This window comes from Protopterus annectens, chromosome 11.part0 (genome assembly GCF_019279795.1).
Source record: "Protopterus annectens isolate FY-2018-M chromosome 11.part0, PAN1.0, whole genome shotgun sequence".
NCBI lineage: Eukaryota > Metazoa > Chordata > Ceratodontiformes > Protopteridae > Protopterus > Protopterus annectens.
The window spans coordinates 131,519,603-131,546,158 of NC_056745.1; the positions used below are offsets into that span (position 1 = coordinate 131,519,603).

The 26,556-nt window shown below is 38.2% G+C and overlaps 1 protein-coding gene across 4 annotated transcripts in view; it reads right to left on the bottom strand.

Moving 5' to 3' along the window:
* Positions 1-26,556, bottom strand: part of CACNA2D4 (calcium voltage-gated channel auxiliary subunit alpha2delta 4) — a 2,573,275-nt gene that overhangs the window by 1,795,332 nt on the left and 751,387 nt on the right. For all 4 annotated transcript variants that reach the window (XM_044087505.1, XM_044087506.1, XM_044087504.1 and 1 more), the window contains 2 exons: positions 19,120-19,191; positions 18,944-19,005 (listed from right to left, as the gene is read on the bottom strand). In XM_044087505.1, the coding sequence (XP_043943440.1) occupies positions 18,944-19,005; positions 19,120-19,191 (134 nt within the window). The remainder of the gene's footprint in view (positions 1-18,943; positions 19,006-19,119; positions 19,192-26,556) is intronic.

Below are 26,556 nucleotides of genomic sequence, written 5' to 3' on the forward strand. Positions count from 1 at the left end.
TACGTTTCAGGTTGCACGAGTGAGCAGATGGCCAACCATTGGTATTCGGAGGTTCCGTTTTCAAAGTTTTAAGCTTTCATGGTTATCAGCTTTCGACATTTGCAATTTGATGTTTTAGTCTTTTGAGTTTATGATATAAACCTCAACAATCCTAGACCCTCATGTCAACAATTTACCTCATTCTATCACACCTACCATATTGCCTCTCAATTGTGCAAACATTTAACTCTATGTACCATGTTTATTTGCAAATATTTGACTTTATGTATTAGTGTTTCAAATGTAATTTTGTATTTATTGTTACAAATGTAAATTCTCTATTTATTACAATGTGAAATGTGATCTATACCTTGAGTTTTTCTCCCTGAGCCACTGCTGAAATTGGGTACAAAACCAGACAGATTATCCCAGTAAACATGTCAAATAAAAAATAAACAAATAAAATATTTTAAAATCATCCATGTATTTAGATTTCCAAATTGCTGCATCTCTCTAATATGTGATATAAATAAAGAGAAGAGTGCTGGCCCTAGCGAAAATCTTTGGGGAACTCTCAACTTAAAGGTCTTCTAACTTGAGCGCTCATATTCTGTTTTATTCTGAAAGCTATATATTTTAGCTAGGACTTGATTTATTTTGTTATACCACCCTGTCTTCAAGTGGGATCACAAAGGCCATTGTCTAGCCTTCTACAACTTGACCTGTCTCAAAGGCATGAAAACAATTTTGGTTAATAGTTTCTAAAACCATTTTATTTGCACTTTTCTTGACATAACAACTGATCTTGCAACACCCTTCTCCTGTTATTAACTTCTTTATATTAGCTATAAATTAGAAGAGTTTTGTAGGCAACAGCTTTGTAAGATATCCAAGACCCTCCAGAGGGATCTTTTCTCCTCTGAAAGCACTTTCTAAGTATGCACCAAACTAGTGCCACACTATCTCACAAATAGCACATACTTCTTCCTTTGTATGTTGATGTAACTCTGCTTTTCTTTTTAAGGCATCATTTGTATATTACCAAAAACATAATTGTATTATTATTATTGCTATTATTAATAGAAGCAAACACATTTTTATTAATATTTTTATTTATTAATGTTTACATAACCTTGCCTTTTTTATACATTTATTTTGGACATAATTTAAAGTTGTATCCTATCCTATTTTCTTCTTGCAGAATATTTTCCTTGAAAACAGATAAATGAACTGTGTTTTGACACTAGTGACATGCAATAATTCAATAACAATCAACTGGTAATTACAGAAAATATCAGCAAGATTTATATATCCAGCTTCTCTCTCAGCAATTGTTTTTCTGCTTGTAGGACATCTCTTCAACAACCATTCGCCATCTGTAACCATATGTTGTCATTTTATAAAATTACAGTACTAAATGAGCTAGAACATAAAAGACAAAAACATTGCATGCAAAAATGAATTTACACACACACACACATACATATATATATATATATATATATATATATATATATATATATATATATATATATATATATAAAATATCTGAGGGATCTGTCAAGGGTTCGGTCATAGGAAAAGACTGGATAGTACATAACCTCAACAGCATCCCCAAAAGGAATTTTCAATGGATTTTCATCATCCAGTAGAAATGGGGTAAGTGCCCAGGACCACTATCTCCTCCAAAGAGAACAGTAAGAGAGAACACTACAAAAGCTATCTCAAGAACTTCACAGATTTTTTTTTTCATAAAAAGGGCTACATACTGTCAAGATCTGCGTGTGACTTATTTTCCTCTAGTAGACATGCCAGTTAAAAGTTCTAAGAATTTGAACTGGGATACAGACTTTCATTAGCTGGATGAAAAAGACGTTATTGGACAGGTCTTCAGTAAGAATATTTTTAGCAGTTTGGCCTTCAACAATGGCATCTAGTGACCCTTGTTAAAGGACTAGGGCTTTTAAATTTGTCAGCATCAATGGATTATACATCACGTAAATGAAATACAATTCCTCAGTGAGGCAATCTATATCAACCTCAGCTGGTATACACCCTCCTGAGTAATCTCTTCAGAAGGACCTGGGATTGTGTTATCTGAAGTTATACTGGGGGCAACCCAGGCAGAGAAGTCATGGACCTTCGGTTTGGTTAACAAATACCCCAAATGATAGCATCAGGTAGTGCCCATTAACTGACATGGTGGTTTCGTGCTACCTACTAAATGGAGCATCTTAAACTGTGTCCCCTGATGAGGGATGATGGTTTTGTTTGCATTGGATGAAGAAGAGAATTGGATGCTTGTTAATCTTCCTTAGATTTTCCTCAATTATGACCCTCAGGACATTGCGCTGACAGGCTGGGATAGTCTCTTTAAACAATTCACAACATATTCAGGTGTCATAACTGGGATCATGGTCTAAATGAAGCAGGCATAAAGATGTCTATCTTGTTTACCCACATCCCTGTAGCAAGCCTATATATATTAATAATGAAGAAATTTTCAATGATTAAAATAAATGTACAACACACTCTTTTTAAACTGTAATTTAATTAAAACAATAATATGAGACTGTGGAGTTCTGAAGCATAAAGACTGATCAACCACACAAATTGTTGATCTCAAAATCACTGATGTGAACACATCAATTTCAAAATACAAGGATGAAAAAATAAAGAAAACAATGTGGATGGCTATGCCCCCACACCTCCTGCTAATTATATATTCCAAGTCTGAGATCATACTAAAGTGGGGAAATCCCCTATTGATCCCTACTGTACCAAGACCTCCAACATGAAAAGGCAGTACTTTTTGAACAGATGATTTTCGAACAGATTATTTTCAAGCAGCTGTACCAGGCTAAATCTCCTGTCGAGAAAAACAGTCTTCCACAAAAATATATGCACCCATATATAAATAAATAAATTATATATATATATATATATATATATATATATATATATATATATATGTGCGTGTGTGTGTGTGTGTGTGTGTATATATATATGAGTATGTGTGTGTGTGTGTGTGTGTGTGTATACACAAGTATGTGAGTGTGTGTGTGTGTGTGTATATAACCTCTTCGAAGAAGTGAACGATTGAGAAATAACAATGGGGGCAACAACCAGAACAATGGTGGACATTTTAACACCCCTCAGGGAAGAGATGGGGCCAGAAATGTTGAAAATCAACAGGATTTTCACAGGAATTTGCATCCGGTGAATACAACGTCGAACAACAATACGAACAACAATCGACGGAACAATCAGAGAAGGAAAAGGGGCAATCAGCGGAGACGCTAGAGCCCCCCTATGTGGTAGATGTTGGCTTGCCTGATCCTTCATTACTGGCACAACAGGGGCCTTCTATTCTTTACAACTCTTCAAGGGACTTTAAAATTTATAATTACACTGTATTGAATGTAAATACATATGTGGTTGATTTCCTAGCTAAAGGATTATCATTCATTCCAGATAGACACTGTGATTTGGTTAAAACAATCATAGATTTAAAACTTTTTGTCAGGAAATTAAACCTTGCATTCACTCTAAGGAACACCCCTTCACTCTTGAGTTCAACAAGAGTGTCGAGTGTATTCAACCCACCTTTAACAGGAATTCTAGCCTTTTTTGAGAAATCATGTGAACTTGATTTAAGGGACTTAGCACATAGAAATCATGTGGGTAGCAGGAATGACTGCAGATCTTGTCCCAATGCAAGTTCAGATGAATTGGCATTTATACAAATGCTTAATGAATGCAACATCAGGGTGATGGCACCTGACAAGGGGGGTGGGTTGATTTTCATGGATCAACACGTGTATGATAGTAAAATCAACCAGTTGCTAAGTTCCAATTCTTATGTGCAGGCTAGCATTAATGAGGTCAATAGGGCCTACAATAAGATCAGAGAGGTATTGAGAGATTTGTTTTTAGAAGGAACTATTGACAATGATACCTTACAGTACATCACAATGTTAGCACCCAGGATCCCCACCATTTTCGGCACACCGAAGATACACAAGGATTTGATTGACCCCCCGTTTAGACCAATTGTGGATGGTAGGGGGTCAATCACTTTTGCTTGTGCCAAATTAGTTGACAGCATTTTGAAACCTTTGCTCAAATCAGAGATCCAAATATGCAGGGATTCCTGGAGTTTTTTGGAAGATGTTGGGAAAATTCCCTTTGATCCATCTAACATATTTCTGGTCGTGGACATAAAAGACCTCTATACAGTTATTCCACACCAAACAGGTGTCGAATGGACAGTGGATTTTATGTTAAGGAAAGGGGCATCAACAGACCAGATGCATTTAGTTGAAACCCTGTTAGATTTGATTCTCACTAACAACTATTTAGTGTTCAACAATACATACTTCCTTCAAACCACAGGTATAGCAATGGGTTCTCCCTGTGGTTGCACTTTTGCTAACAGTGTGCTAGCACAATGGGAGAACCAATACCTATTTTGTAATCCACTCTATAAAACAAATGTCTCTTGGTACACCAGGTACCAAGATGACATGTTTTTTTTTTGTGGAAGGGTTCATCTAACCTAATACCAAATTTTATTGATAGTATCACTAGGTCAACCAATTTTTTGGAATTCACATACTCCTTTGACAAAATGGAAATTATGTTTTTAGATGTAAAACTAAGGAAGGATGTAATACAGAACAAGTTAAAATCAACCATCTATAGGAAAGCAACTTTTTCCAATACGTATCTGCATTTTACCAGCTCACATCCCTTCCATCAAAAGAAGAGTGTGGTCAAGGGTCAATTTGTCAGGGCCGCAAGGATGGTCTCTGAGCAAGATGAGTTCCTTAGGGAATGTGATTACATTTTTTCCATGTTTTCATTGAGGGGGTATCCAAATTCATTCATTGATACAATTCGGAGGGAAGTAATCACTAAAAGAGAATCAGGGCACTTTCAGCCCATTCTTAGAGAGGGAAGAACAGTTACTAAAACAATTAATAATACTAATGTTAATTCCTTTGGTAACATTTCCTTCTTATTTACCTTTTGTTTAGATTATAAGGCTATCAAAAACATTTTCATTAAAAATTGGAACGTTCTGTTGGAAGATCAAGAGTTGACCAAATGTGTGGGTGAAACACCCAAGTTCACTTACAGGAGGGGGCCAAACTTAAAGAACATGTTAGAAAGAACTAATAACAAGTCCAACAGTACTACAAAAGGAATGAATAAATGTGGATGTTGCCCACAATGTAAATTTGTTTTAGTGGGCAATAGCATACGCATGGCAGGGAAAGAGTATAGAATTAATGGTAAATTTAACTGCCTATCTAGAGGAGTTGTCTATGTGGCAACATGCAGACAATGTTCTGCTTTTTATATCGGTAAAACCGATAGGCCAGTTAAGAAAAGAATATACGAGCACGTACATGCCATGAGTATTGGGGGCATGAATAATGCTTTGGCAAAACATGTTAGCCAACATGTCGACCATTCCTTTTTGTTTCACTATTATACAACAAGTACAACCCTCCATTAGGGGAGGGCCTTGGCAACTCGAGTTAGAGGAACAGGAGGTTTTCTGGCAAGTACGTACCTCATCATACATTTTTCCAGGCCTAAATGAGATAGTATCTATATAAAATGTATTTTAAAATTGAAAGCTCTTAAGAGGTAGGAAATTTCATTTTTAATCCATTTATAATTTGCTGCATACACTCATTCACATTTATTAAATACAGAAATAAGAAATTAATAATAAACAACAAAATATTAAATCAATAATAACAATAACAAAAAATATAATATAGGGATGTAGATATAGTAGAGAAATGCATACATTATGCATACATGTATATGATCTCCTGCACTTGTGTAAGTAATCCTTTGTGTGTGTGTATATATATAATTTTGTATATATACAAATTTCATTATTTATTCAACAAGAATTCATGTAGAATTTCAAGGGATTTATGTAGAATTCTAATTAATTTGTATTTCCTTTAGTAATTAATTTATTTAGGGTAGTGTTGAATATAGTTTAAAAATTTTATGTATTTATTATATTTATATTACTAGTTATAGAACAGAATTTGCGTACCATGTCATGAGTATGTATGTATTTATTCATTTATGCACAATATTATTTACTTAGGTCAATTTATTCATATTTTTATATATTTATGTACATATACAAAAAAGTTTTTATTAAGGGTTTTTTACCAATGGTTTTTAACGCATTTGGTGTAGCTTATTTTAAAGCCACCACCTTCAGTTTATTACAGCTTAGGTTAACAGCTCACTATTAACTGTGTTAACTAATTAAACAATTACCAGCTGTGTATAAAAGGAGGTGCTTGATACAAAACCATTATCTGATGAAGGTGGAGAGAATGCTCTCTACCGAAAGCGCTTATTTTTAATAAACTTATTTTCGTTTGCTGTTGGTGCAGAAATTGTGTTCGGTGGTGTTTCCTCTTATCAGCATTCTGCCGCTTGTGTGTATTTTCAACAGTTTTATTGGTTTCACTTCGTCATATATATATATATATATATATATATATATATATTTTTTTTTTTTTTTTTTAATTTATTTATTTATTTTATTTTACATTTGTTGGCCGGGATAGTCTGATTGGATGCATGTCCATTTTCAGCGGAGGCCCGCGGAGAAAAGCTCCAAGGGTAAGCAGATACAGCATTGCATAATACCAGCATTACATATTACAAACAGACTGTTTACAGAGATTACATAAGTAAGCAAGTTAAACATGTTCCACAGGTTACAGTTAGTCCTGAGCACAAGTCAGGATTAAATTAAATTACACAGTAAACTGGTTAACAGATTTTTACACATTCGAGTTAGCCAGGCTTGATACATTGACATAGCCAGTTAAGTGACAAATGTTGTTTGAGTCTAGTTTTAAATTGACCTAAGGTGGAAAGTAAGGTAATATCAGCTAGAAGCGAGTTCCAGGATCTACTTACAGAGTTTGCAAAGAGAGAATCACCGGCTGTGTTATTAATTTTGCTAGTCTGAATTAGTAGTTTATTAGAGGATCGAAGTGGTCTAGGATTGTTATAGGGGGTGAATATTTTTAAGTGCAGGAGTATTGTCTGGATTATAGAGGATTTTATAGGCCATAATCAGTTGGTTATACTGGATTAGGCTAGGTAGTTCAAGCCAACCAAGCTGATTTAGATTGATGCAATGATGTGTCCTAAAAGGCAGCCCAGTGGCAAACCTGGCAACGTGGTTGTAGCAAATTGAGAGTTTGTTAAGGACAGTCTTGTTCAAATTCGAGAGTAGAGGGGATGCATACAGAAGGGTTGAAAGAAGGTGACAGCGAGCTATGGCAATTTTAGCTGGAGGGGTTAGGAAGGCTTTTATTCTGTAAAGTGACCCTAGTTTTTTATTGATGGTTTTGATAGTTTGGTTAACATGTAGGTCAAATTTGAGATTATTGTCTATGATGACACCTAATAGTTTTGTAGATGGGTCAGGGGAGATTATTGTGCCATCATTTGATTTTATGGTAAAGGTGAAAGCAGTAGACCTACGTGTTGGTGAAAATAACAGCATTTTAGTTTTTTGGGGATTTAGGATCAGACGATGTTCAGAAAGCCAGTTTTCTATTGTATTAAAGGTGGCCTGGGTAGCTGACCATAACTCTACTGGAGATGTGGCTGAGCAAATCAGAGTAGAGTCATCAGCATACTGGATACAGCTGACTTTTGGGATGACAGTATAAAGGTCGTTAATGAAGATGGAGAACAGCAAGGGCCCTAGTATAGAGCCTTGTGGTACTCCAAGGGTGTTAGGTAGAAGGTTAGAGAGTTTGTTCTGCCAGAGGACAGCCTGCTGTCGAGCATTCATGTAGGATTGAAACCACTGGAGGGCTCCAGTATCTAGACAGAATGTTTGCAGGGTGTGGATTAAAAGTTGGTGATCAACCATATCGAATGCCTTGGAAAGATCCAAAAAGAGGGCTGAGGATATATAATTATTGTTGCGATTATGGTTTATGGTGTTAGTAAAGGCTAGGAGGACTGAAGTAGTGCTGTGATGAGGACGGAAGCCATGCTGAGTGTCTGCCATAAGACGATTTTGGATTAGGTGGTGCATGAGTTGTCTATGAATACATTTTTCCATAATCTTTGCAAGTGGAGAGAGTATAGCTATTGGCCTATAATTGGAGAATTCAGTAGAGCTGCCTATTTTGTGAAGTGGGATTACATAGGATATTTTCCAGATGGTGGGAATTTTAGCTTCTACTATGGTTCGATTGATTAGTATTGAGACGGGGTAAGCAATAGCATCAGCTGATTTTTGTAGGTACTCGGCAGGGAGTTGATCAGCAGAAAGTGTAGTGGGTTTTAATTTTTTGATCAAGGTACGGATAAGTGAAGTGGTGACTGGTTGGAAGCTGAACGCAAGTAGGTTTCTAGGGGTGCTACTTTCAGGACCAGGGGAGCTAGGAGGTAGTTGGCTAGCTAAGGCTTGAATTGTCTCAGTAAAGAATTGGTTAAAACTATCAGAAACATCTTCAGGGGTTTTATCAATAGTAGCAGCAGGGATTGGGGTTGAAGTTTGTCTAGGATGTAGTAGATTATTTAAACCTGCCCAAAACGAGGGTTATTTTGATTTACTGTCTGTAAATTACAGTAGTATTGTTTTTTGTCTTGTAAAATTGATTTTTTGGTTTCGTTCCTGGATTGCCTGTATTTAATGTGATCATGAGGGTCTTTAGAAGAATGCCATAAAGCCCATGCTTTGTTTCTAAGGGTAATTTTGAGTTTAGACTCTATAGAAAGCCATGGTGTAGTTTTTGCCTTGGTTCTCTTTGAACGAACAGGTGCATGCAAATCAAGGATCTCAAGGAATTTGTTGTTAAAGTATGCTACTGCTTCCTCTAAGGGGAGGTGTTTTAGAATAGACCAATTACATGAGTTTAGTTCTTGTTGGAATTTGGCAGGGTCAAAGTTTTTATTGTTTCTAACCTTTCTGAGTAAGGGTTGTTGGGAATTAATGGTTTTGTGCTTAAATACATATGTGAGAAGGTGATCGCTTAGGCCATTAATGAGGGTACCAGAGGTGTACAGTTGGGGGTGACTGTTTATGAGAACCCAGTCAAGTATACTTTCTTTTTTGGTTGGGTTTACCTATCCTGGTAGGGGTGGATATGGTTTGTGTAAATGCATGCAGGTTAATATGGGTGGTTGGGGATTCTAAGGAACAGGTGCCCCAGTCTATGTTAAAGTCTCCAAGTAGTAAGGTTTCTTGGGGGTAGTGACATGATAACCAGTGCAGGATATCTTCAAATGTAGATATATTGTTACCTGGGGGAATGTACATACAGATGATATGAATGCATTTATTTTTATTAAGTTGCAATTTGGTGGCAAGAATCTGAGGAGGTTGTATTACATCTATGGTGACATTCAACTCAGATTTATAGAGTACAGCTACCCCACCCCCCTTCCTCGAAGCACGATCCAGCCTGTGTATGTTGTATCCAGGTGGTAACACTTCATTGTCTTTAGTGTTAGGTTTTAACCAGGTTTCAGATAAACAGAGAATCTCAGGGGAGTGGACATCCAGAAGTCCATGCAATTCATGTACCTTGTTATTAATGCTTCATATATTGAGATGACAGACTAGGAGAGAGTTAGTTGGCCTATTAATTGTAGGTTTGTAACTTAGATTACAAGTAGAGGGGGTATGTGTATCTGAAGTGAGTGGGCCAGGGTTGGGGTGAATATCACCACCAAGTATTAGGTTGAGTCTATACTTGGTGATGAACTTCAGGAATTTGTTTATTAGTGTGTGGTAGTGTTTGGATCTAGAGCTAATGTGCCTGGGGTTGAGATGTTGATAGACTGAACAAGATGTTGGATAGGATCTGGTACTGTAAGTATGGTTGAAGGTGGAAGGATTTACAGCTGGGGTGATAGTATGGCCTTTTGGGACCTGAAATCCCGTAAGAAACCAGTTTTCATACAAGGTAAGGAGGTATGGTGTGAACAAGAGGGGTAGTAAAGAGGAGTATATCATTATATGTGATTCAGCTAGTGAGTGAAGGAACTGTTTTACCTGGTGATGCAACACCAGAAGATAGAGTGGTGAGGTAAAGGTACTGGAAGGGGGGATGGGAGAATGCCAGATGAAAGCTAATAGGTGCTATTAAATGTAGGTAGTAGAATAGGGGTGGGTGGAATTATCCCAGATGAAAGCAGATAGGATCTAGAAAGTGGGGGAGTGGCTATAGTACTATAAATTTTGAGGTACTGGGGGCGGGAGGGAATTGGGGGCAGGGAGGGGAGCGAAGAGAGCCCGAGCGAAGGCTTAACGAAGGGCTATTGCAGTTTACAAGGTTTCCTAAGGTGTCCTTAAAGCTATAAGGTAAGTATTATAGCTCTAATGTAAGAGTCAATTTACTGCAGTTACAGGGGGAGGAGGCAACCACTCAAGTAGAAACAAAGAGCCCTATGGCTGACCAATATGGTGACCTGCTTAATTACAAAGCACTGTAAGTGAAAGCTTAACAAATGCTTTTTGTGTGTAACCTACTCTGTTTAAATGTTGAGAGAAACTGATTGCAGTCCTGTAGACACTGTTTTGTAGGGAACTGTAGAGTTCAACTAGGAAAAGAGAAAAGCAGAAATTCTAGGGTAAGCATGAAGACAACAACAGGCAGTTATTATATAATAATGCATTCAGAAAGGTTTGGTGGGGGAGTAAAGTAGCATACTTCAGAATGAACTAAGATTTTATAGCTAAGAAACCTAAGCAAGAGAGCAATGCAGTAAATAAACACTTGCCAGATTTTAAAGATATACCAGAAAAACTAAATCAATTATTCAAAATTGTACAACTAGAAAATTGCCAGTAAAAGCACTTCAGGTATAGCTAGCCCAAGTTATTCAAGTCATAAAAGCACTTCTTCAATGTGTGTGTGCAATTTAAACATTAAAAAACACATGCAGCAAGGAGGAGCTCTGATTATACACTTTCTCTAGGTACAGGTTCAGTTTAAACACAAATATTACTACAGAAATTCAGTAAAGTCACTAGCTACTTATAGAGCCTCTGAAAAACAAAATAGAGCAGTCTGTGCAGAATCAGAATTTAGCAGCAGGTCATACAGCTACACAAAAGACAGTAAAAGATCCATACAATGAAGAAACTTACACAAAGTCACACCAGGTCAGCCAAGGGGGGAAGAGAGAGGCAAATCCTAAGCACCTAGATTTGAAAATGATGCCTGTACTAAATTGTAGCAGTTTAACCTGTTTGAGGAAAGAGGGGGGTGGGGGAAAAGAGAAGGCAGTGGGAGTGGTTACAGTTATATAAATAAATAAATATATATATATATAAAATCAATGTACATCTGAAAATGCTCATAATGGAAATAGCAAATCAAGTGGGTAGATGGGTTAAGGTTAAATTTATAGGAATCATTTGCATTTCCCAAATTTAAACCAGAGTCAATAAAAGAACAATTTCTGAGTCTTTGACTTTACTGAGCATTATTTGAAAACTCAAAATTGCTTTCTTTTTAAATATCTAAATATCCTCTTACATACATTTTAAGTATATTTTAGATATGCCATTTTCTCCAAAAAAGATTTACGTCAGGAAATTACTCTTCTGAATTCTTGCATTCCTCCCTCTGGTATTATAACAATACCTATATCTTTATAATTTTCCATATATATTATGTCCTCTCATCATCTCCTGTCCTGTATCCTTTCATGCCTTCCCTCTGTCTTGCATCCTCTCCTGCATTATTACATCCAATCTCTGTTTTAAGTTTTGTTCTGTATCCTTACTTCCTTTTTCAAGTGTTATATCTGTTCCTATATCCTTACACTCTTTCCTTGTATGTTATGTAATCAATCCCCCTTTATCTGTTATGTTCTGTCCTGCATTTTATATCCTTTTTCTGCATGCTGTGCCCTATCATCTGTCCTTCCCTAATTGCTATGCCCTGTCCTGATTCTTACAAACCTGTCCTGTATGTTATATTCTTTCATCTCTCCCTTCCTGTTATGTTCTGTCCTGCATCCTTGCACCCTATTTCTACATACTGTGTCCTTCCCATCTGTCCTTACCTATGTGTTATGTCCTGCCCTACATCCTTAAATCCTGTTCATGTATGCTGTGTCCTCTCATCTATCTTTCCCTGTACGTTATATGTCCTGTCTGCAACCCGACATTTTTTTCTAGTATGCTGCATTCTCTCATCTCTCCTTCCCTATGTGTTGACGCCCTATCCTGCATCTTTACATCCTTTTTCTGTATGCTACATCCTCTCATCTCACCTTCCCTATGTGTTGATTCCCTGTCCTGCATCTTTACATCCTTTTTCTGTATGCTATGTCCTCTCATCTCACCTTCCCTATGTGTTGATGCCCTCTCCTGCATCTTTGCACCCTTTTTCTCTATGCTATGTGCTCTCATCTCTCCTTCCCTATGTGTTGATGCCCTGTCCTGCATCTTTCCACCCTTTTTCTCTATGCTATGTCCTCTCATCTCTCCTTCCCTATGTGTTGATGCCCTGTCCTGCATCTTTGCACCCTTTTTCTCTATGCTATGTCCTCTCATCTCTCCTTCCCTATGTGTTGATGCCCTGTCCTGCATCTTTACATCCTTTTTCTCTATGCTATGTTCTCTCATCTCTCCTTCCCTATGTGTTGATGCCCTGTCCTGCATCATTGCACGCTTTTTCTCTATGCTATGTTCTCTCATCTCTCCTTCCCTGTGTTGATGCCCTGTCCTGCATCTTTGCACCCTTTTTCTGTATGCTATGTCCTCTCATCTCTCCTTCCCTATGTGTTGATGCCCTGTCCTGCATCTTTACACCCTTTTTCTCTATGCTATGTCCTCTCATCTCTCCTTCCCTATGTATTGATGCCATGTCCTGCATCTTTGCACCCTTTTTCTCTATGCTATGTCCTCTCATCTCTCCTTCCCTATGTGTTGATGCCCTGTCCTGCATCTTTGCACCCTTTTTCTCTATGCTACGTCCTCTCATCTCTCCTTCCCTATGTGTTGATGCCCTGTCCTGCATCTTTACATCCTTTTTCTGTATGCTACGTCCTCTCATCTCTCCTTCCCTATGTGTTGATGCCCTGTCCTGCATCTTTACATCCTTTTTCTGTATGCTACGTCCTCTCATCTCTCCTTCCCAATGTGTTGATGCCCTGTCCTGCATCTTTACATCCTTTTTCTGTATGCTATGTCCTCTCATCTCTCCTTCCCTATGTGTTGATGCCCTGTCCTGCATCTTTGCACCCTTTTTCTGTAAGCTATGTCCTCTCATCTCTCCATCCCTATGTGTTGATGCCCTGTCCTGCATCTTTGCACCCTTTTTCTGTATGCTATGTCCTCTCATCTCTCCTTCCCTATGTGTTGATGCCCTGTCCTGCATCTTTGCACCCTTTTTCTGTATGCTATGTCCTCTCATCTCTCCTTCCCTATGTGTTGATGCCCTGTCCTGCATCTTTGCACCCTTATTCTGTATGCTATGTCCTCTCATATCTCCTTCCCTATGTGTTGATGCCCTGTCCTGCATCTTTGCACCCTTTTTCTGTACGTTATGTGCTCTCATTTCTCCTTCCCTATGTGTTGATGCCCTGTCCTGCATCTTTACATCCTTTTTCTGCATGCTATGTCCTCTCATCTCTCCTTCCCTATGTGTTGATGCCCTGTCCTGCATCTTTGCACACGTTTTCTGTGTGCTATGTCCTCTCATCTCTCCTTCCCTATGTGTTGATGCCCTGTCCTGCATCTTTGCACCCTTTTTCTCTATGCTATATCCTCTCATCTCTCCTTCCCTATATGTTGATGCCCTGTCCTGCATCTTTGCACCCTTTTTCTCTATGCTATGTCCTCTCATCTCTCCTTCCCTATGTATGATGCCCTGTCCCGCATCTTTGCACCCTTTCTCTCTATGCTATGTCCTCTCATCTCTCCTTCCCTATGTGTTGATGCCCTGTCCTGCATCTTTGCACCCTTTTTCTCTATGCTATGTCCTCTCATCTCTCCTTCCCTATGTGTTGATGCCCTGTCCTGCACCTTTGCACCCTTTTTATCTATGCTATGTCCTCTCATCTCTCCTTCCCTATGTGTTGATGCCCTGTCCTGCATCTTTGCACCCTTTTTCTCTATGCTATGTCCTCTCATCTCTCCTTCCCTATGTGTTGATGCCCTGTCCTGCATCTTTGCACCCTTTTTCTCTATGCTATGTCCTCTCATCTCTCCTTCCCTATGTGTTGATGCCCTGTCCTGCATCTTTGCACCCTTTTTCTCTATGCTATGTCCTCTCATCTCTCCTTCCATATGTGTTCATGCCCTGTCCTGCATCTTTGCACCCTTTTTCTCTATGCTATGTCCTCTTATCTCGCCTTCCCTATGTGTTGATGCCCTGTCCTGCATCTTTGCACCCTTTTTCTCTATGCTATGTCCTCTCATCTCTCCTTCCCTATGTGTTGATGCCCTGTCCTGCATCTTTGCACCCTTTTTCTCTATGCTATGTCCTCTCATCTCTCTTTCCCTATGTGTTGATGCCCTGTCCTGCATCTTTGCACCCTTTTTCTCTATGCTACGTCCTCTCATCTCTCCTTCCCTATGTGTTGATGCCCTGTCCTGCATCTCTGCATCCTTTTTCTGTATGCTATGTCCTCTCATCTCTCCTTCCCTGTGTGTTGATGCCCTGTCCTGCATCTCTGCATCCTTTTTCTCTATGCTACGTCCTCTCAACTCTCCTTCCCTATGTGTTGATGCCCTGTCCTGCATCTCTGAACCCTTTTTCTCTATGCTATGTCCTCTCATCTCTCCTTCCATATGTGTTGATGCCCTGTCCTGCATCTTTGCACCCTTTTTCTCTATGCTACGTCCTCTCATCTCTCCTTCCCTATGTGTTGATGCCCTGTCCTGCATCTTTGCCCCCTTTTTCTCTATGCTATGTCCTCTCATCTCTCCTTCCCTATGTGTTGATGCCCTGTCCTGCATCTTTGCACCCTTTTTCTCTATGCTACATCCTCTCATCTCTCCTTCCCTGTGTGTTGATGCCCTGTCCTGCATCTTTGCACCCTTTTTCTCTATGCTATGTCCTCTCATCTCTCCTTCCCTGTGTGTTGATGCCCTGTCCTGCATCTTTGCACCCTTTTTCTCTATGCTATGTCCTCTCATCTCTCCTTCCCTATGTGTTGATGCCCTGTCCTGCATCTTTGCACCCTTTTTCTCTATGCTATGTCCTCTCATCTCTCCTTCCCTATGTATTGATGTCCTGTCCTGCATCTTTGCACCCTTTTTCTCTATGCTATGTCCTCTCATCTCGCCTTCCCTATGTGGTGATGCCATGTCCTGCATCTTTACATCCTTTTTCTGTACGTTATGTCCTCTCATTTCTCCTTCTCTATGTGTTGATGCCCTGTCCTGCATCTTTACATCCTTTTTCTGTATGCTATGTCCTCTCATCTCTCCTTCCCTATGTGTTGATGCCCTGTCCTGCATCTTTGCACCCTTTTTCTCTATGCTATGTCCTCTCATCTCTCCTTCCCTATGTGTTGATGCCCTGTCCTGCATCTTTACATTCTTTTTCTGCATGCTATGTCCTCTCATCTCTCCTTCCCTATGTGTTGATGCCCTGTCCTGCATCTTTACATCCTTTTTCTGCATGCTATGTCCTCTCATCTCTCTTTTCCTTTGGGTTATGTCCTACCCAACATTTTTGCATCATTTTCCCAGTATGTTATACCTGTCATCTATACTTTCCTAAATGTTATATCCAGTCCTGCATCCTTACTTCCATTTTCTGCATGTTATGTTCTCTCATCTCTTTTTCCCTAAGTGTTATGGCCTATCCTGCATAATTACATCCCTTTCCTGTATGTTATGTCCTCTCATCTATCCTTCTTTATGTGTAATGTCCTTTCCTGCATCCTTACATCCCTTTCCTGTATGTTATGTCCTCTCATCTCTCCTTCCCTAAGTGTAATTTCCTTTCCTGCATCCTTACATCCTTTCCCCTATATGCTGTGTTCTATTGAGCATCATTACGCTCATCTTTCTGAGTATCATCCTGGGTTGCATCCCTAATAAGAACATAAGACATTTGTAAGGCCTTAATTGGTATGATGGGTACACTTTTACACTTCTTATACTGTGAAAAGACTGACAAGGCTGACTGGTTACAGACAAGGATGACAAAATTCAAATGAAATGATACAGATGCCAAAAGAAACTATAAATCTTTATTTTTTTAATGTCCAGTAATGCATTGAGATCATCCATATTATCACATACTATGACCCCAAGGACAAAGCCAGTATCTTAACAACATAGCTACAAATGTAGAAGAGCAAATGTGGAGGCAGAGAAGGAGAGAACAATAGTAAAAGGAAAATATTGACAAGGCTGTGGTAACAGACTGGATTACTGATATGAATACATATTTATTTATGCCCAGTTGCCTGCACTACATATACATGTGGATGGGCTGTCAGGAGGAGCACATACTGGTAGATGTTTTGAAAATAAAAGGATTAGTGGAGCCATACAAGACAATGTGTGAAAAGAGGCAAATGTGAAAGGCTGTATTTGAATGGATGCGAAGATGAAGCACAAATACAATATAACTTAAATTGCAGAGTAGAAATTCAAATTCTTAAATCCACAATCTATTGGAATGACAGCAAACACGGGAATATAATTACAGATTTGAGAACTTTTGTTCTTTATTCATATTTCAGAGTTTCATCAGAAATGTGTATAAAAAAAAAAAACACGTAATAAATTTGAAAACCCAGTTTTTGGTCATGTGACTTGTTCTGGCAAATCAGAACAAATAATTTAAGAAGGAACAGCTCCTTAAAATCAAATTAATGTAGTCATTTAAACCTGCTTTTGTCAGCTGCTAGCCATATTTGCCATTTGGCTTTACGGCATTCTAATTATTATAAAAATTTTATAGGAAATCACAATGTTTTATTAGAATGCCATGAAGCCGAATGGCAAATATGGCTAGCAGCTGACAAAAAAAAACTGGTTTAAACAAATATATTAGTTTAAAAGTTTTTTTGCTAGCACAGAGGTTATAATCTAACTACTTTCTTTTAACTTTAGGGGACTTATTTATTAAATCAGTTTACTTGTTATTTTTATGGAATGTTCATATACATTTTAAATGGACTTTTTTTCATCAATCAATTTTGGACGTTTACTGGTCTTTGTGACCACATAGGTTCATAGGTGTGTACTAGGCTAATGGCCCTGGAGCCTTTACAAGCCTAGCTCAAATAAATTGCCCAGGCACCATGCCAACCGATGTTAGTTCACAGTGCCCCTAATCAGTAGGGCAACTGGAGTGATCCCTGGGGTGAACTTTCTGTTACCCATCCACTTGTCAAGATTTCTCTTGAAGAGGGCCTGTGAGGTGCTCTGCTTGACATGAATGGGAAGCTTACTCCAGAGTATGGGCAGTCTTTGGGAAATGAACCTGTCCCTCCAGCATGTTCTGTTAATTGTGGCAATAAGGTTATGATCTCTGGAGCATGTGGTGCGGGGGAATGGGATTTGTTTAGGTGTAACATTTCAAGTAGGGCTGGGTCAGACATGGCTTTGTAAGTCAAGCAGAGATCACCTCTAAATAGATAAGAGACTGAGAACAGCTGAATTTTCTTGAGTCTGTCTGTATAGGACATGTGTTTAAGGCCTAGAATATTTTTTGTGAGGTACTTTTGTGGCCTCTCCAGCTGTTGTAGATGTCTGGTTGGGTACATGCCAAACAGGGCATTATATTCAATGATTGGTCTAATGAGGGATGAGTAGAAAGGGATGATGACCTCTTTCTTCCTGGATGTGAAACCTTTGGTTATAACATGTGCCACGTAGAAGGACTTTCTGACCACAGTGGCAATGTGGTGGTTGAAGGTGAGGTGGCTGTCGACCTGGGTGCCCAGTTCTCTTATGGCCCCTTCAGTGGGCTCCCATCAATGTGGTAATTCATGGGAACTGAGTTTTTTTTTCCAAAGGGGATGATAACTGATTTTTTGGCGTTAAGCTTCTGGCCATGGTTCCAACACCAGTCATTGGTCTCAGAGAGGCCCTTTTGTAGGATGTCTGCATCACTTGGAAAGTTGATGACTCCTAGCTTGCAGTCATCAGTGAACTTGGTCAGCCAGAATTCTTCTGTGTTGGCCTGGACTTCAGAGAAGTAGACACCAAACAGTAGAGGGCCCAGGACCGAGCTCTGTGGGACTCCACTCATGACTGGTCGACAGTCTGACTTGGAATCTGCAACTTTCACTCAGTGGGTCCTGTCTGTGAGCCAATTTGTAACCCACCTAGTGATGTGAGGATTGATGCCTAGTTTGGTGAGTTTATCAATGATACCTGAGTGGGGAATGGTATCAAAGGCCATGGCCAGACGAGCTAGGCTGTATGCACTACCTTACCCTCATTCACAGCCTTGGTGGCTGCCTTTAAGAAGTAAACCAGGTTCAGCAGACAGGATCTCCCCTTGACAAAGCCAAGCTGTGTGGGATCAAGTGTTTGGAGATTGTCTGTATCTTTGTTAAGCAGGTCCAGGATGATGCACTCCATAGCTTAGTGTACCAGACTCGTCAGGCTAATGGGGCAATAGTTACCAGGGTCTGTAGTTGCTCCCCCTTTATGGAGTGGGATAACTGTGACAGTGCACCATTCATTAGGGACAAAGCCTGAGATGAGGCTGTGACTGAATAGGGCATAGAGATGTGCCAGTTCCGTTTTGTAGCTCATGTAGGATGCAGCCAGGGATATTCTCAGGTCCCATGGACTTTAAGGAAGTGGAGAAAAAAAATCTGAGTATATCACAAGATGAAATGTGGTATCTGTTAGGCAGGGAAGAGTCAGTGGTTAATATTAAGATGAAAAATAATAAAGCCAACGTTGTAAAGCAAGCTCTGATTTATATTTTTGCATGTCACATACCTGAAAGGTGTGTTGATAATATCTGTATAGAAGTAGTCATTGGTCAGAAAAAGGACCCTTTTCTACAACACAAAAGAAAAAGATTACTCTTTATCTGCAAAGAAAATACTCAGAAATTAACAAAATAGCAGCTTTATTCTGTGAATCATATTCACACAGGAAGTATTGTGACTTACCCCTTTGTCTACTGGTACTTTTACTTCCATTGACAAGGAGCCTGTTTCACTATTTATCATTGCTGTCCTCAGCTGTGTGTAAACAGAAGGCAAAATCAAGTAATCTTCATTATTAATCAGCCAATGTTGGTTCAATAAATGCAAAAAGAAAAAGATGAAAAAGACTGACTACTTAGTGCCTTGTCTTTACTGAGACCAAGGCTTTTTCAGAAAACATAATAATACACCAGAAGAACTCACATAAAAAGTCACATGATCAATTAACTTAGTCAATCACTGAACAAACACAAAAACAAGACAAATAATAATAATTTCCTAATAACATTGTTCTTTTCATCAAGTGGTATTGGATTTATTGTAATTGTTTTAACATGACAGTGTCAGCACATTTTCAAATCGCTGTGCCAACTCCCTATCCTTTAAACCACTATCCAGGTGTCTGCCTATAAAATAAATTAACATTATCTTAATCACACAAAAACATTAATTTCTTAAAATGGAATCGTACTACGTCTAGTTAAAGCATTTGTATGTTTATCCTAATGGCTTATACATGTAAATATATTCTTCGGGAAAGTTTATGAGTGGTTTTATCAAAGTAAAAACATTTGCAAGAAATACATCTAGCAAGATAAAATAATGGGGCAGTTCAGACATGTTTTTTTACTTCCAATCTCTTTCATAAGATAACATTTGTTAACGCTTATCGGCACTTTACGAACAATTGTCTGTTTTACATCAAGATATATATAGTCAAAGAACAATTTATGAGATTATCTAGATTATTTTCCAGAAAATGATTAATTTGTAAGAAGCCTTGCTGTTCTTAAAAAGTTTTTTTTTTTTTTTTTTTGAAAGACGTTATCCTAGAGACTTAGTTGATGAAACAGCAGCTCCGATTTCTGCTGGCAGAAATATTAGTTTCAAGCCTGCTTTAAAACAAGATCCTCTTTAGTATCTTGTAAAGAAAAACAAGAATCCTTTTGACAAAGTTTTGTTTTAAAGCCCATAAAAAATATTACTGGGACTAAATGGAAAGTAATTTTCTGAAATGGTGATATGGCCTAGTTCATAGTTTCTGGCCCTACGTTTGTTAGAACAAAAAAAAAGGGTTTGACTTGGAGATGATTTTGGAAGGTTCCCTCCTAAACACAGGATGGTCCTCTCAGTAAGAAGGCTACATATCCACGTGGTGGCTGAGTCAATGTAGATGCAGTTATTTGTCACCTTATTTTGAGTTAGCTAAAGTTCTGCATGGCTTTAAAAACATTTTTTTCACTTGTAAGTCTAAAAACGTAGTTTGCCTGACTAATTGTATTCTTGTGAATGTTTTTATGCAGGTAAAACCATTTATAAACCTTTACAAAGTATATATGAATGGTGGTGGTGCTGCAGTAGCGTTGTCGCCTCACAGTAAGACGTTGTCCAGTTCGATTCTCATCTAGAGCGTCTTCTGTGTGGAGACATGCGTGAATGGGCGTACCTTCGTTGAAGGTTGTGCGTCAGGGCTGGCAACTCGGCACGTAAAAATCTACTGGCAACTCGGCACGTAAAAATCTACTGCCAATCATTAGCGGACCGGTGTTCCGCTGTGGCGACCCCTAACCATGAAAAGCCGAAAGACACAACAACAACAAAGAATATATGAACATGTATATGCCATTCAAGCAAAATGTAGTATAAATCCTTGAACAATACACAGCATGACATGGACCATTTTATGAAATTCATTTTTTGTGCAACTTTAGAATAATTAATTGATTTTAGAGGTGGGGATTAAAGCACTAAAGATATAGGTTGTCCTAGTCATTTTCTTCTTTGTTTCTTTTGCTTAGTTATATTTAACATATTCATTTTTTGTCTTCTCACAGTTAATAAGGAGGACTAATGACCCAGGCTATTAAACAGCTGATTCATGTGTCCAAGGTACAGTGTTTAATTCCTATCGCCTTCATTTGCTTACTGTACGAGTCTGACCAAGTCACGTAACCAGTCAGCGTTCTCAGGTCACCTCTGAAAAGGGACAATTTGTCCAGTGGAACTCGGAAGTCCCAACAAAACTGAATGGTCACGAACACAAGAAATTAAAACTGTTTAATTAAGCACTTTTCGTTGCCGCTTATACGGCAACTTCTTCAGATTACAAAAAACAGAACGTCAGGAAGTTTAAATCCAAAGATAAAGTCATGTGATTTAAAATCAGCTAAGGTATTGCATGAAAGCTCATTAATATTAAAACGTTAAACACAATCATCTTCAAGTCTTATATTTATCTCGCCAAAAAACGGCGATCTTATAAGATACTTTTTCTCATCTCGTGTTAAAGCTAATAATTGTTTATATTTAAAAACAATTATATCATTACTAAAAATAATTCACTAACAAACCTCAAAGATGTTCAGACTTATACTAGTGATCGATTCAGCGTACGATACTCTGTCTCACAGTGGACTAAATAACCCAAATGAACATTATCTATTATGGAATCATCCTGTTTAATTATGTAATTGTACAAGGGTGACACAGTCACCATATAGCCAGTGTTAGTCTGACTATGGAGTAGCAACAAAACTAATCATGATGGAAACGAACCAAATTTACCAAAATTGCTGCCGGATAAAAGGTAGAAACTGATGGTAACCTGAGTTTGTCATATTTGTAAAGTACTAAACATCAAGTTATAATGTACACTATACTTAAAGTTTGTAAAACCCCCACCCGATAATAGTAAAGGCAAACTCTACCTGGCTAGACCTTTAAATTTGAGAAGGCAAACAATGTTGCATGACTCATTCAAGTCTGGTGGTAAGTTTAAAGTAATAGATCAGGTTCCCATTAACACTAGGGGCGGACCAACGAATTGGCTACTTGAAGAGTGTGAACTGGCCTGGCAGATTAGGCTTAATGCCTTTTCACCACCAGGCTTGAATGAGTCGTGCAACATTGCTTGCATTCTCAAACTCAAAAGTCCAGCCAGGTAGAGTTTGCCTATATCATTATTGGGTGGGGGTCTTTACATACTTTAAGTATAGTGTACATTATAACCTGATGTTTAGCACTTTATAAATATGACAAATTCAAGTTACTTGAAGAGTGCAAACTAGCCTGGCAGATTAGGCTTAATGCCTTTTTACCACCAGACTTGAATGAGTCGTGCAGACTAACACTGGCTATATGGTGACTGTGTCACCCTTGTACAATTACATGATTAAACAGGACGATTCCATAATAGATAATGTTCATTTGGGTTATTTAGTCCACTTTGAGACAGAGTATCATACAGCAGAACCAATCACTAGTATAAATCTGAACATCTTTGAGGTTTGTTAGTGAATTATTTTTAGTAATGATATAATTGTTTTTAAATATAGTCTTGATTTGTACTATTATTAGCTTTAACATGAGATGAGAAAAAGTATCTTATAAGATCGCCGTATTTTGGCGAGATAAATATAACACTTGAAGTTGATTGTTTGTGTTTAACATTTTAATATTAATGAGCGTTCATGCAATAATTCAGCTGATTTTAAATCACATGACTTTATCTTTGGATTTAAACTTCCTGACGTTCTGTTTTTTGTAATCTGAAGAAGTTGCCGTATAAGCGGCAACGAAAAGCGCTTAATTAAACAGTTTTAATTTCTTGTGTTCGCGACCATTCAGTCTTGTTGGGACTTTCCGAGTTTTTTTAGTTTGTGTTATTTCACTAGTGTGGTTCTTGTTATAATTTGTCCAGTGGGCTTACCCAATCAACAAACAGGTAAAATACATAAATAAATAATATGACTAAAAGAATAAATACCTGATGTCACTATCTGTCTTCTGCCTGTTCGATAGTAATGAAATCATATCAAGGCTGTACAAGACAGCCTTCAGACGAATTACAAGTAGTCATGTAAAGCCCCTTGGTTGACTGTACCAGGTATAGAAAACAGAGACAGTAAGACTAGTAAAGGAATCCACTTTCATTCTTTAGCCATAAGGAAGTAATTTAATACAAAGACAAAAATCATTCTGTTAGACACACTAAAAAGAAAACTAGATAAGAAATGCTAAAAAAATATCAGGTAGGAAGATTGTTCAAAAGTTGTACTGCCATAACTCTCTTGGGTATCTACTCCAAAAAGGGATGTCTAGAGACGAGACTAAAACTAGTAAGGTGTGTTAGACTAATGAGGTGTCGGGAATGCTTTTCAAAAGAACTACGTATCTTACTCGAAAGAACGAGTAAGGATAAAATACCACTGCCCAACAAATGCTCACTGTTAAGAAAGCCCTCCCATCATACCTGGGTTTTGTGCTTAGCATATGTTCAGACCCAATGCCAGCTTTAGTGGCATCTCTATATTTGTTAGGGACCGCATCATCTCTACATCAATTCCCACGAACTACAAATAACACTAAATAGGGCAAACTATAGTTTATAGCCCATTACAGGGCATCCCCACACCTCTCAACTGTACAGATTTTCGCAGAATGTCCAGATATTTTCAGTCTGTTTTTCATAAAATTGTGGTTTTCTGTCAAATTAATGGCAAATCATTAAAGATTGAATTTAGAAAATAATGACAGACATTTGAGTTTCAGACTTCATACCCTTCAGAAAATTCATGCTAATGCAAAACCGGTTTGTTATTCTATCAACTTTCTAAGTTTGTAAGAGCAGTATTTAAAAACTGTCTGTATTTTTGGGCCTTCATCCCACTTTTATTTATGGCTTTGTCCAGATTTCTTGTTCTAAGAGGTTGAGAGGTATGTGCAACCCCCAATGTCCTTAAAGAGTCATGTAAGGTTCCTAAATGTACATGAAGAACTCCTTATAAACAATGCTCAAAAGATCTTCAGTTTAATAAACACAAATTCCCTGGACCAGACTGTTTACCTTTTCCTTAAAATGTAGCATCTTCATGTACTCTTCTACTGGTATCTCCTTCTCTATTTAAGTCTGATGAAAAACTAGTGACTTTCACTTTTATAATCTCTAAACCTGCTGAAGCTGGTACCTCAGAATTCAAGGATTTCAGACATAATAATCTCATCAAATTTTATGATTAAGTTTCAAAATTCACTTATAGCAGCACCACCACAGATATTGCCAGAGTGGATAGCTTTACAGAGGTGTTCTATGTCAACTTAGATAAATGAAGATAGAAGTGGCAGTCCCAACCAGTTATAAATATAATGGGAAATATAAAAAAAACACCCTGTGGTCCAGCAACATGAATAAATTCTACAATAAAACAAAAAATCCTAAAAGTATATAGCAGATGAAAAGAAACTCATATCAAGGATAACATCAGAAAATTGATTAACAACTTGAAAAATATTATTAATTAAAGCAGCACATGAACTTGGGCTGGCATCTGGAGATAACGACTATTACAAATCCTTATTTAGTTACATTCTGAAACTAAAAAATAACACCCAATATTACTCTGAACTTATTCAAAGCAGCATCAACCTACTCTGATCCGGTAGGCATTGTCAACATACCAGCAGACAAATTCAGAGTGAATTTTACCCCAGAGATGGCTATCCAACTTCCATTTATCCTTGAGTCTCTCAGACCCCTGAACATCACTAAAGAGCATGCACTAAATGTGTTTCCAAGATTAGAAACACTTCCTCCATGGGATCTGATAATACACCTGGCTGTCTAATAAATAGTGCCAAACAATCAGCTGGCTTTGTCCCTAAGGTATGGCATACAGCAGTGATAATTGCACTCCATAATGCTAGCCCCATCACTGACTCCAGGAACTATATGCCCCTCTGTCTTACTTGCAAAGCCATGGAATATAATATAACTGACCTGATAAACTGTGATGTTAAAAATCTCATCAGGCTAGACCTACATCAGTTTGCCTTTGTCATGGGTAGAGCCTGTATAATGAATCTGGTTAACTTCTTCAAAAGGGTAAGACAAGTAGTTGACATGGTCATGCTACCCACCTAGAGTACCTTGACCGGCAAAGGTGTTTGACACTATCCCCCATGCTACCATATCTAGTAAGCTTAATGCATTACAACTATCTTCCTATGTAGTTAGGCAGATAGCAAATTGGCTAAAGTACAGAGTAGTGTAGCAGGTGGGTCTATATTAAATCAGTGAATGCTTAAAAAAGCAAATGCTGATTTATCGACCGCATGTAAGTGAAAGCTTACAATCCCGAACACTAGGAACAGCGATTTTTTTCCCAGGGAAAAAAATCGCTGTTCCAAAAAAAATAAATAAATAAATAAAAATAAAAACGTAAAAATATTACATAAAGTGGGGGGGGGGCTTAGCCCCCCACACCCCCCTACTTAAATATACCAACTCTGAGATCGCACTACAGTGATGAAAACGGCAAGTAACAGAGGCGGCCAAGCGATTTCTTTCCCAGGGAAAGAAATCGCTTAAATGCCGTTTCACTATTTTGCTGTTTTATGCTTTCAGGTTCAATCAAGATGCATTCAAAGGATTTTATCTTCGATTATATAACAGGAACTCTAGCAGGTGCATCATCAGAGATTATGAAGGTAATGAGTGTTGTCCTGCAGGAATCGTTGTCGGGACCTCTTTAGTTTACTACTTACTTTTCTGCTCTCCAGACCATGAACCACAACCTCTGGCTAACCAGGTCTGCAGACAGCTTTAAACTGGGAGTTATTGTCAAATCCCCCTCCGGTGTCCAACCCCTTCAACACGAACATACACTCAGAAATATCTAGTGTACTAAAAATCACCTGAAATTAAATAATAATCCAAACGAAATGGAATCCACTGGCAGGTGCAAAAAACGTACACTAAACGTATAAAACACAATATTTATTCATAAGGTGAATAAATATTGTGTTTTATACGTTTAGTGTACTTTTTTTGCACCTGCCAGTGGATTCCATTTCATCATTTGGATTATTATCAAATTAAATAATAAAATGTGCAATACTGTCACATTTGGTAGACATCTCCCCCAGCTTATAACATAGAGAATACCCCACTTCAACATGAGAATGTCATTGAAGACCTTGGAACTTGGGTACAAAATTCCCTTTCCTTTGATCACCATGTAAGAACAATAGACAGAAAGATCTTCTACTTTGTGCCACTAATTGCCAAAGGTTTATGGTTCAGATCTAAGGAGGCCATTGTCCCCTTATATTCAGCATCAATTAGGCCAGTCATTGTATAAAATGCCCCTTTTAGAATCTACCGCACTAAGCAAATCAAACAAGAAAGATCCCAGAGGGTCCTAAGAAGACCACTTACTTAAAAAATGTAAGATATCAGAAAAGACTGGAAGCACGGTCTCTTTATTCAGAATATTTTAGACTCCTATCTCCTATCTGTGCCTTGCCTTCCTTGCCATTAGAAATCACTGGCCCTGGATCTATTGGATCTCCACAGATAAAACAGTCCCACAGATACCAGAACCAGGGAACTCTTCACCAGCC